This window comes from Notolabrus celidotus, chromosome 20, assembly GCF_009762535.1.
Source record: "Notolabrus celidotus isolate fNotCel1 chromosome 20, fNotCel1.pri, whole genome shotgun sequence".
Lineage (NCBI taxonomy): Eukaryota > Metazoa > Chordata > Actinopteri > Labriformes > Labridae > Notolabrus > Notolabrus celidotus.
In genome coordinates, this window is record NC_048291.1 from 9,820,370 (window position 1) to 9,833,343 (window position 12,974).

The 12,974-nt window shown below is 40.2% G+C and overlaps 1 protein-coding gene across 1 annotated transcript in view; it reads left to right on the forward strand.

Moving 5' to 3' along the window:
* The window catches only part of rhot1a (ras homolog family member T1a), a 30,303-nt gene extending 17,431 nt beyond the window's left edge, over window positions 1-12,872 (forward strand). Inside the window, exon 19 of the mRNA XM_034711124.1 lies at window positions 10,975-12,872. Within this exon, the coding sequence (XP_034567015.1) occupies window positions 10,975-11,092 (118 nt within the window). The 3' untranslated portion in view covers window positions 11,093-12,872. The remainder of the gene's footprint in view (window positions 1-10,974) is intronic.
* Window positions 12,873-12,974: the final 102 nt, after the last annotated feature.

Sequence of the window (12,974 nt, forward strand, 5' to 3'; positions counted from 1 at the left end):
CAATCTACCCTGGACTTCTGCTCGCGTTCTAAACGCAGACAACAATGGGGGCACAGGAACCTTTTAGTTCAGAGGAAAGTAGTTCTGGGGGCTAAAAGACCCCGGAACTCTTGGTTGAAATGCACCTTTAGACCCAACCCTGAATAAGTGGAAGAAAATGGATGGATATATAAGACTTTTTTGTACGACACTAGCCTTTTTTCTATGATTTGGAGCCACTTTTCACAAAGTTTCACATCTCCAGCTTTATAACTCATAATGAAAGGTTCCAGTGCTGAAAGCCAAAAGCCTCACAGATTAATGAGCTCATGTTGCTGTGACTGTTCCCTTCCTATCTTGTGTTGTGGTCTGTCTCTGTGTCTCTCTCTCACCTTGAACATTTATTGTGAAGATCTCTGCACATGTTTTCTTATCATTTCTGTTTACTTTGTGTTGATTGGTTGAGTATAAATGGACACCGTTCAGGTTTACCTCAGCAGTGTGTCTCCTCTTAACCCCTCTAATTCAGCCCTGTGGTTGGTCTTCTCCTCCTCCTCCTCTCTGTGTGTTGTCTTCATGTACGGTGGTGAACACGCACATTTTTGTGTATCTTTCCGCAGCCACACCCGTCTCCGCTGCATGTGCGCCTGCAACAGGTGCACCTATTGCCTGTGTCAGAACCTCCTCAAGTCGGAGCTGCTGCGGAATATTAAGGCCCAACTCCGCAGGGTCGTTTTCAACAGGTTCATACAAAGAATAGTCCAGTGTGTTAACATAGACTCCTTCCTCCTCTCTGTGTCTCCCACCCTCCAGGAGGGGGCACAGAGGGGGCTCCTTCCTGACCCCAAGCTCTCTAACACTGTGGTGGTGACAGCTTCTCTGCTTTTCTATAGTCTGCTCCATCCTTCAAATTTATGCTGCGTATCCACTGCAGGAAACTGGGAGATAAAATGTGACTGAATATTAGGGTCTTATTTAAGGGAGATTAATGTGAATGGTGTTAAAGGGAAATTCTACTTTTTGTTTTGCTTCTCTCTGGCTGCAAATTCCAGCATGTAATCTGTAGGAATGAAGGGTTTTTGCTCAGCTGTACCTGAACAATGTGGAGATAGTTGAAAATGGTGATCTTGAGATGTATGATTGATTAGGTACTCTGTCATCCATCTGTTCTTGGTATATATTTTTTTTCTCTGTTGGGGCGAAAAACACAGATTACCTTGAGATGAAACCATCCGACTGTGAAGAAAATCCTCCTTCAGGTTTTAGTCCTTGTTTTTGAAGTTTTTAGTTACAGAAGAAGCTAACGAGGTAAAAAAAAAAAAAAAAGCCACTTGACACCCTGAAGATCTCCACACATTCAAAACTAGGGGTGGGAATTGATAATATTTTATTAATGTCAATGCCATTGTCGATTCTGCTTATCAATCCAATTCCTTATCAATTCTCCGAACGATTCCTGAGTATTTTCTTGAGGGGAACAAAAGTAGTTCTACACAGTCTTCTGCACCAAAAGGAACCATTTTATTTTTTCCAAAATTATGTCTGCACAAGACTGAACATGAACATATTCAACTTGAACATACCGAACAACAGGTTGACCTCATTGTAGGCCGCTTAAGTCCAGACTTGACCCCTTGAGCCTTGATGAAAATACTTTGAATTTGGAGAGGAAAAACTGTTTTCCTCCGGGGGTCATCGCGGAGGTATTTTACCCGCTCTCGGTGCCTCATTTTCGGCCGTGTGAGCCCAAACGTGGACCCTCGAGCCTGAGGGAAAGCGTCCCAAATCCTAGGGTTTGCCTCCCCGACGCGAACGTGTTCACATGGAACCCTTCTCCACTTCTGCCCGACGCGAACCCCAAGCTTTGAGACCGAGTCGACAAATGCCTCAGCATATTTGAGGTATTTGCACCAAGGAGTTCTGTGTCGCAGAGTGTGTGACGTTATGCAACGTACCCCGACGTGACGTCGTGCTGGGAAATGAATCGTTAAGAAGAATCAATAACATTTGAGGTGTACAATTCCGATGGAATTGATCAATTGGAACCAGTTTTCGATTCCCACCCCTATTCAAAACCAAATCAAACTTAAACTGAGATCTTCTTCACATCTTTTGTCAAACACATCAGTCATGTTGGTTGTTCTGGTCTCTGCTCCAGCTCCCCCCGGCCTCCCAGCTCTCTGTACACTTTGACACAGCGCAGTGTGGCTCTGCTGGGCCAGCTAACACCTCGGCTGCTTGCCAGGAAGGTGACCGTGTGTCAGATGAAGTGTGATAACTGCTTGATTTAATTTTTCTTGAGTGGTGTAAACAGTTATTTGTGATACGATACTAACACTCTCTAAAATTAGATAGAGGATTTACAAATAAGTTGCATCTCATTCAGAGACATGATCACCTTTTTGTGTTTGAGATGCTTCTTCATGTTCTTGGTATTATGTGGTTAAAGGAGTGCGATTCAAACACTTGGTTTGTGTTGTCCTGCAGTGGATATGCAAACAGTAACCCTTAACTGACCAGTGCTCATGCTTGGCTCAAACTGAAAACCTCATTGCAGTCTGCATGTCTGCATGTGTTGTCACATTATTTCTTTAAAAGCTGCATGAAGTGATTTATACTTCCTTTCAATTAATGTCTGTTTGGCACTGCTTAATCAATTTAGCACTCTGTGATGATTTATAAATGAAGTTTTCAGTCATGCTTTGTCCTCATTTCCATTCTTAACCTCTGAGTCTAAACCTACAGGAGGCACTTTTTTTTTTTACAAACCAAGGTCTTCAGTTTTATCTGCATATTTCCTATATCATTTCCCCTTCCTGATACTGAGTCTGATCCCTGGATTTAAGTATTGCCCGAGTAAAAAGACGTTATCATTGGAAATGCACAGATTGTTTACATTTAGCTAGCTTTATCTAACTTTGATGACTCGCTGTTTTCTGAAACTGGCCACTACGTTGTGTCTGGGGATGCACAATATCAAATTTTTGCTGATAATTGATATGCTGATATTTTCCAACCTATTTTGGCCAAATACCTCTCCAAGTTCCGACACGCTGGTTATTGAGAGCGGTGAATAAAATTATTTTCTTGTTCAGCTCTTTTACCTTCAGGTGGTCACTGCCAAATTTCTTAGCTGAATGCTTTAAGTAGAGGCTGCTGACAGGTTTTTGTTGGTGCCAAGGCTTTTCTGTTCTTATTCTTCAGAAACTGTTGGTGTCTCAGGAGAAGTTTCTGTTGCTGCCAATATCATAAATAAGCTTTTATCTGCCGATGCCAATAATATGCTGATACTATTATGCATCCCTAGCTGTATTTGATGCAGATTTAGATGTACAGATACTGTGGCTGAGCTTTAGTACCAGCCAAAACTCAGCCTGTTAATGGTTGTGGGCCTGTCCTTAAATCATTTGGCATTCACCTCTGATAAAAGCCGATATTTATCTGTTGTGTTGCATCAATTAAATAATGGAAAGTTGAGCGCCATGTTTTAGCCGAAGGTAAATAAGGGTTTTTGCTTTTTGAAACAAAAATGTAATTTTTAGTAAAGAAAAAAACAAACTGATTAATAATCATGAACATAAACATGGCTATCAATCAGATATTTTTTTTTTTACTGCTTTTCTTTAATTATTGTATTTCCAAGAAGGCGGGGTTTGGTTTGGGTGTGTAAGAACTGAAAATGTCTCTACATAGTCCAGATCGCGGAATTAATGACAACAAAATTAAAAAAGCAAAAACAAGTACCCATTAAAATAGACATTGTTATTAGGGATGCACAATATTGGATTTTTTACCGATATCCGAAATGCCGATATTTTACAACTCATTTAGCCGATTACCGATACCGATATTTTTTTTACGCACACTTAATTGCAGAGATCATCAATTCTCTTCTGTATTGGAATTAGCGTACTGTATTATGGTGATACTCTTATCACATTTGTTATGTAATATTCATTTCTTGTGCAAAATAAGAAAAGTACTTGCATATCTATTAATGACAATTGATTTCAAACTAAATTCATACAAAAAAATATATCCTACTTAAAACTTGGATGATGCTCTCCCTGAGACAATCATAACAATACCCAAAACCAGGGCAAATTTGGCCAATTTCACATTTGACATAGTAAGTAAACCTAACCTCTGTTCACAGGAAACATATGAAAAGTGCAACTGTACAGCAATCAAACCCACATTAAATAAAATGATTTACTCTTTGAAAGTAAATGTGCTTAAATTAGTCACCTGCATGTACCTTTATAGACTGCTGCTTAAATTCAAATTTAACTTAAAACACAGGCCCCACATGTGTGAAGCAGCCCATTATTTTATCGGTTAATTACATCGGCTGATATCTGCATGTTGGCTGATGTCCGATAATGTGCCGATAATATTGCGCACCCCTAATTGTCATCAGGATTAGCTTTACACTATCGTTTAGTTTTTTTTAACATTGGTATCAGCATCTGATATTCTCTATCTGTGCGTCCCCAGACTCAGGAACTGTCATCAGTATTGGAAACACTGTAGCTGCATCAGTACATTAAAATATAGGTGATGTTCATGTGCTCTCCTGTAGGTTAAGGCTACATAAATGTAACCAGCAGATGTTTAAATAAAAAGTGTTCTTTTGATGTGTTAATTGATGTATTGTTCTGTCAATTGTCATTTCATCCTGTTTTTCCCCGTCTTGTATGTCCTGTCTTTGTGTTTTTCTTTCCACCCTTTAGGTGTTCAGACACATGCGTTTGGCTCCCGCTCTTCCTCTTCCTCCTGCATGTTTTCACCCTCTGCTAATCTGCATGCTGTTATGTTGCACGTCTCACCTGTTCTCTACCTCTCTGTTTAACTAAAAGCATGTCTCTGTCCATAGCAGTCTGTTTGCAGCTGGCCATCTATCAACCTCTGCAGCATAGAGAGCTTGGTGTTTTTTAGTAAGACATGGGAGGATAATTAAAGTGTCAGCAGGGTTTGAATGGCTGTTAATGGTGTGGAAGATATACAGCATTGTGTTCAATTTAAACAAATACATTTCTTTTCATTTGCACAAAAATGGCCGAAACGCGAGAGGTGTGTCTGGCTGCCTGTGGACTGAGACAGAGCTCCGTTCTGTAGTGTTGCATCGAGAACTAACCCCTTTGTGTTGATGCGTCTTAAATCTCTTGGGAGTTGTTGACACTATTAATAGCATGACACTCTTATAGGTCAGCCCTGGCAGCTTAAGGGTCCGACACACCACATTGAATGCTGTGTTAGCTGAGAAGTGGGTCGGTTGACTGGTTCAGATTCTGTTTTAGTTACACATAGTGTTGCAAAGGGGTGGAACATTTCAGGTACATTTCCATGGGAAGTTAAGCTGGGGAATTTTGGAATTATTCCAAATTGGAAACTTTCAATTGGAATTATGGGAATTTATGGGAATTAACTGGGAATTGAGGCTAATTCAGTGGAAAGGTATCATATCCAAGCATAAATATTTGTTTTGTTATAAGCAGACATCCATCCAAAATTTGTAAGTAGAACTTTATCAAGTGTTAAATATTTTATTGAACAATCAATTCTTTCATTGAAGAACAAAAACATTAATGTTGAGTTAAATATTACTCATCCCCCCGACCCAACCCATTCAAAAATTTACAAAAATGCAATCCCAACAAAGTCCCATTCAAAATGTTAAATGAAAAGAGCCCCTCTCCCTAAAAAAAAAAGTCCCACTCGACATGCAAATAAAAAAAGCATCTTCCCTCAAGCTTCTCAAGCCTAGCCTCTGCATTTTTGCTAATCCCTTTCAGGCAATGGGCTCTTCTTGGGTCTCATCAACAACCTCCATGTCCACTTCCTCACGACTCTTCCTCTTCAGTGTCATCATCCAGTCTTGTTGATGATGGCTCTGCATATGTATTCACTTGTATACTGGTTGTTTTAGTTAGGATTATGCTTAAATATATTTTCCCCAACTAAAGTTCCCTATTAAGAGCCAACCTTCAATTTAGTAAATTCCTGGTTTATTCCCATTTATTCCATTAATTTCCATGGAAAGTTTCCAACTTCGAAAATTCCCAGAATTTTGCAGCCCTTCGCCTGAATCCCTGTCATCTCGCAGGTTGCAGATTTTGAAACAACTTGTAAGTTTGCAAAAGATCAACCAAAAGTTTTCCTAATGCATATATAGATAGGTGGAGGGAGTAGAGCAGTATTAGAAATGTATTGAGTTCTCAAAGCACTGATAATAGGATTTCAATCATCTTCATGAAATGTTATATTTACACCCAGAAAACTAGATTTATACTAGAATTTGCGCAACATATCCAGTCTGGCTGCCATGCGGTGTGCCAAGGTAGTATTCGTGGCTCTTTTTTTTGTTGTTGTTGTTGTTGTTGCATTGTTTGAAGTGTGCGGTGATATTTGAGCAGGTTTGCAGTTGTGGTTGTGCTTGTGCTTTAATGGTTTTTGGTGGTGAGTGAAGTTCTGTATTTATCAGGCTGGGTAGAGCTGGGCGATATGGATTATGTCAGAAATTAAAATATGTTAAACAATACATCCTATTACTAACTTCATCGTAATTTATTTCTAAAGTAATACTGTTATTTGACTCCAACAACAAACAAAAGTAACACACTAGTCGGGCTTAAGAGCACACCTAAGTTGTGTTAGAATGTCTCAAAGCTTTAAATTTGAAAATAAAAAACATTAAGATTTTTTGAGTAAGAAGTTGTAAAAAATTTGTAGTCGTGTTAATAAAGAAACAGTATTCTCAAACAAAGTTAGTCAGATTGTTTAAATGGAAAAAGAGTAAGAATATTTCTCTTTTAATCATTCTGTAAATCAAACTAACATAAAACTTTAGTTGTTGCTTTCAGCCTTAGCCTTTATCATTCTTAAAGTGTCTCCCAGCTCTACCTACTTGCACACACCTGGGCAACCATGTGACCTGGTGTTGTGGTGTCTGTCTGTGTGTGCGTGTGTGTGCGTGCGTGTGTGCCGTGTGGGAGGCTCCTGGGCTGGGTGGAGGCTGTGGGGGGCTGCCTGCTGTCAGAGGAGGGTTTCAGCCTGACTCAGCAGGTTTCAGCCGTCTCCAATCTGGATGGGTCCGTCTTTATGGAGGCCTCTGTCGGGCAGCCAGTTTCCTCAGAAAGGTAAAGGAAGAAACCAAATCCAGAGAGGGGATGATGTTGTGTTGAAATTTAGGTGGATGGACAGGCAAGTAAGTGTGGAGCAAGATCAACAACCAACAGCAAGTTGTTGTTTTTTACCACTTTAGTTTGATTGGAACCAATTAACATCTTGTAAAATATGCTTTACCAGTGTTTCCTGACTAGGGATGCACCGAAATGGAAATTCTTGGCCAAAACCAAAAATGAGGAAACCAAGGCCGAAAACCGAAACACCGAAATAAATTATTATACCAATTATTAGTAGGACTAGCTCCAATCAAGAACAAGTTAGGAATTACCTGATTCACTCTGCAGATGCTCAGTTTAGTTGCAGCTAGTTTGTATAGCAGTTTGAACACACTGGGTTAAAAGAGCTCAAAGTTATAGACAGAAATGTCAAAAATGTTACAACTGTCCCCGGTCTCCCCCACCATTGCATTTATGGCTCTGACTGTGTACTAACTTCACTAAAATCAAGGATCTCATTGAACATATCAGACAACGAGGGTGCATGCCCCTCATCTGGTTCAGAGACAAGTCCTTTTTTTCTGCGCTCTGTTCTCCTTCCTGTGCTGTGCGCTTCTCCGTCTCGAAGCGGGTTCTCCGCATCCATCGCAGTGTGGATCATTTCACGTGCGTGCTGCTTTATTCCCAATGATCTTTATAACGCAGAGTACAGTCGCGATGAAGTGCAGAGGATCCGAATAGATCTCAGTGAAACGTGAGCTGACAGACTCTAAGAGTGTACTTTTCATTGTTTTCACTCCGTGGTCCGTCTCAACCTCTTTGCTTAGAAGACGCTTTAGTGCTGCAATTAAAGGAATAACGGATGCAGATATGTTGGCCCTTATCCAGACAAGCGCGTACTGGCTGTGTTTTTTGCTTGCGTCATCACAACATTCTGTGATGTTTTTTGTGATAAGTCTTTTGGCCAAAAAAACGAAAATGCTCTTTTCAGCTTAAAATTTTCGGTTGCCGAAATTTCGGTGCATCTCTATTCCAGACATGTACGTCTATGGTTTGTCTAAACGTTTCACTGTATGTTTCATATGTTATAGTGCCCATCTTATACTGTACAATATCCTGAGTGCTGCAGAAAAGGTGTTTGTTTACATAGTTTTTTAAAAACGTTTATTTCCATCTATAAAGCGATCACAAGCAGCAGAGTCCTCCCCCTCACTCCTGTCACTCACTATAGTGACGACTTCTTCCTGGTCAACTTGTGGGACACTGTAATGCCAATCAATGTGGTGTATGCAGCTTTGAATTCAGTGATACAGCGCTTTATGAATTGATACATCAAAGTAGCTTCTGGAGTCATTTTTACCTGTTTTATTTTACATCACAAACAGACAACCAGATGTAATGTGGTGGGGAATCCCGCCAGTTGAGCTAATTTTCATCATTAATGAAAATGTAGCTGGATGCAAGTTTTGGCAACACTTCATCTGCATTCCTTTTAGAAGTCAAAGAGAGCTGGAACAGAACCGTATTATGAGTAGGGATGTCAATTTTATGTATTCTCTGTGATTGATCTTTTGAAATGTAAATGATCAATTATCGATTGATCATTAAAAAAACAGACATTTTCCATGTCAAGACAATGCCAAATGCCTTTTTCCCATGAATCAAATTTCCCTTAGCGACGCAATGTATATAACTGACAGTATTGAATAGCTATTGATCATATTGATGCATATAAAATGTTAAACACGCTGAATATCAACATGTCGAGCAGGCTCATAATCTCCACTGTGCACAACACCTTTAGCTGCTGATTCACGTCACAAAGTGCTTTTAATGTAAAACACCGCCCTGATAGCTGAATGAAATATGAGACGTCATGATGTTTGTTCCACGTGATGGAAAATCGCAAACAAAAAAAATGTGTCCGAGCAAGTTCTTAACAATCATTAATCGATATTTGATTAATTGTTGACATCCCTAATTGCAAGAAATAACGGCCACAGGTGAGAAAGAAGTTTAGGAGTAGGGATGGGTACCTTTTCACATTTGAACCAATATGGTACCGGTACCTGGGAATCGGTACCTGTACTCAACGGTACCAATTTTCGGTACTTTTGTGTGTGTTTATGTGATAATAAATGTTAATTTGTTTAATAATAAAATCTCAATTTTTTATTTATTTAACATATTTATTTCGTTTATCATGAAATGAACAGAAACAGGATTATATAGGTGATTAGTTATATTAGCTGACACGTGCTCGTGGCGTCTAATTGCTCTTTCGGGAGTTTATCAATGAACAGACGTGAATACCTGCGGACGGGAAAAAGTCAGTTCTCCGTCTCTTTATAATAACAGGACACACAACGTACTTGTTGGGCATTCACGGACACAGGAACGGTTATACACAGGGCAGGTAGTCAGAGCGAGAGAGTCCGTCTCAATTTAATCCTCCTGCAGGTCTGCCTCGTGGTGAGTGCGCGCGCCCGTCAGCTGCAGGCTGTTTGGCACGCTCCCGCGCAGAGAGATGCAGAGAGCAGAGATGTCCACCCGATCAGTCTCAAACTTTATTACAGGGCGAAAGTATGGAAAATCAACTATTCTTCCACTCCCTCACAGTCACAAGGATGCGTTCAGGTACCGAAACATATTACCGTTTGATTTTACGTGAATCGGTACTCAGTAGTACCGACGGAATTTGATCGGTACCTATAAAAGTATCGAATTCAGTACCCATCCCTATTTAGGAGCAATGAGACCCAGCAGAAAAGGATGCAGGCAGGGTGGTGATTGAGCGGCGTTAGTTAAACATATCTAACACTATGTTTGTGTCACAGGTTGCTAGTTTATAATAAAGTTGTGAAGATACAGATGATTTATCCGTCAATGTCATACTTTGTATCTTACTCAGTAAGGGGCATAATCTCTCCTGGAATCCGCGTCCAAAGTGTGAGAGCTCAAGTTTGGCAATGTGCCGTGATATGATTTGATATTGAAAAATAAGTTTGGTATTTGGTAGCTGAACTGAACTGAATTGACCACTTTTTCTCTAAATCTTCGCCCTCTGTCTTTTAATATGCATATAAGAACAATTACTAACTTTCTCAGCAGCTGTTTTCAGACACATTTATGTATTAATGAGGAAAATACTTCCCTGATCATCTTCTCCTACTCTCTGCCAAAAAGCAGATGTTTCAAAATGTTGAATGTCTCCCTTCATGTTCCACTTTTTTGTCTTGTTAAGAGGAAGAGAGTCCTCTGTGTGGAAAAAGGTGTAGGCTGTAATGATCCAATCGGGGTCCTTGTATGTTTGTCTTGTTGTCTTGACAGTACATTGTAAGGCCCTCAATCAGGTGCTGAAAGGATCTACTTTATGGGTGGATGTTATACACACTTAGCTTTGTTTTTCGTCCCTATTTGCTGTTCTTTGCTTTCACTGTAGTCGCCATCGTTCCCCAGAGTTTCTGCTTCTTGCTAGATCAGCTGGCTCTGTGTTTGGTAGTGGAGGTTTTAACTTAATGTGTATTTTTTTTCGTAGTTTTCTGCCTCCCAGGTGAGAATCACAGCAGCTATCTCTCACAATTCAACATTTCTCCCCTTACCCATTCGCTTAACTGTCTGCTTCTGTTCCCATCAACCAAAACTGAACTAAATGTCAAGAGAAAGCATGTGTTCCTGTTTAGGGCTGGCAACACAGCCCACTGATTTTGTCACGTATGGACCTAATTCAGGAAGTATGCAGTAAAGAGAGACAGAGCACATGACTTTGTTTTGTCATTTGGTAACTAATCCCTGTGGTGTTAACGGTGGTGAAATGGATCCCTCTTTTCTCTCCTCACCTGCTCTCTAATGTCTTTGTGTTCTCTCTCAGACACATGGCCCAAGCGGATCTGAAGAACTCCACTTTCTGGCTGAGAGCGAGCGTCGGTGCCACGGTGTGTGCCGTGCTGGGCTTCGCCATGTACAGAGCACTTCTCAAACAGCGGTGATCAGACAGCATGACACGGCTAGTCCATCTCCCCCGATCCCTCTCTCGGTGACTCTGCTTCCTGTTTCTCCTACCTGAAAGACTCGGGAAAAAAAAAAGACTGACCTAACCAACCTGGGCTGTATCCTCAGACCACCACTACACCTCATTCCCTTCCCACAATGCAACACGGGCTAGAAGCATATGAGCAAAATCCTAGGTAAATTTTTTTTATGCATTTAATTTTGTGTTTAAGTTGCAGGGAAAGGGGCCGGTTTGAAATAACACTTTTTCATGAGTTAGTTCATGCTGACATTCTGTGATCTGTCAGTCTAATCTAGTCTAGTCTAGTCTAGTCCAGCTCAGACACCTTGACTGTCTATAAAGACAGACGGCACGTCTCCGACTCCTCCTGTGGTGCAAAATGAAGCCGAAATACCCCACTACAGGCACTGGAGCCAGAGTCTGTACAGCAGGGGTTGGCTTGTGGAGCCGTGGTATGAATGACCCGCCCCTTCCACTTCCTAAAACACATTTAGCCTACCTATAAAATGTCACAGGTTTCTCAGGTTGGTACAGTCGACCAGACAGTCTGAAACCTACTTCAGGGTTTGGGAAAGTTAACTCTTTTGTCGGTGTCTGTTACATTTCCTCTTACAGTTCCTCATCTACTCTGCAAATCTGGTGCAACACAGCACTGAAGGAGCCTCATTTGTCTACCAAGCTGTCAATCATGGCAAAACACCTTTTTTTATAGCATCGAATAACCTGAGAAAAACAAAACTTCTCAAAAAAAAAAGTGAGCATCTGCACATAAATCGTAAATCAGCGAGATAAGAACTAACGTTAATGACAGAAACCAGGTATGAGAATCATTTATTTTACGTGTATTTTGATTTGATCGCTTGATCCATGTCCCATCTGTTAACATGAAGGAGGCAGGCTTTATGACCTGTACTGCAGCTTCAACCGTTTTGGCTTCACTTTTGGAGAGCAGTCACGCCATCCATCTTTTCCACAGTCTACGGTAAAAGCTGACACCTCTAGTTTAATCTCAAACACTGCTAGTCTCTGGATACCTTCAGCTGATCCCCACCTTGTTTTTTTATTTTCTCAGGTCAGTAGTATTAGTTAGACAGTCGTCGACCAGAGAGAAACAGCCATACACAGACGCACCACAAAGGGACTCGATTCTGTTTATAGATGTGTATATGCAGTATATTATGTATGTATTCAACAAAACTTTTAGGATTGGACTCTTAGACAGAAACACAAAGCAGAACCATCACTTCCTGAGGTTTATACGTCTAACACTAGAAAATTCATGGATGTCACGCACTTGTTTATTTTGTGTGTTTAATTTATTAACCTGTTTCTTTTGTTTTCATGTCTGTTTTGAGTGCACTGCATGAAACAGATGGAGGGATTTACATTTTCCATGTATTTTTGTAATTAGTATTATGAAAGCTTGTCCTCAAGGTGTATCATAACGTTTTGTTTTTAATTTTCTGGTTTTCATATAGAGCTTGGCCCCTCATATTATATTTTTATGAATTTAGAGGCACCATAGAGAAAGAGTTAAAGCTATTAACAACAGCCATGCAGCGCACCTCTCCCACCTTAAAACTATCAGTGTTTCTTCTCATTTTTCTTGTTTTTTTTTTTTGTTTTTTTCAGCATTTACAATAAAAAACTGTATGATATGACACAGCTGAGTTTGTGTGGGTGAAATGACAATTTAACAGCAACAAGGAAAATAAAATGGTTTTAAAATCTGTAATAAATGACTTTACACCCACTGATGTCATTGTGTTTTCATGTGTCATTGCTCGTTTAACAAAGAAACATCAGAAATGAACTCACCCTCAACTGTTTTTTTTTTTCAAATGGGACTTTTGTGAAGC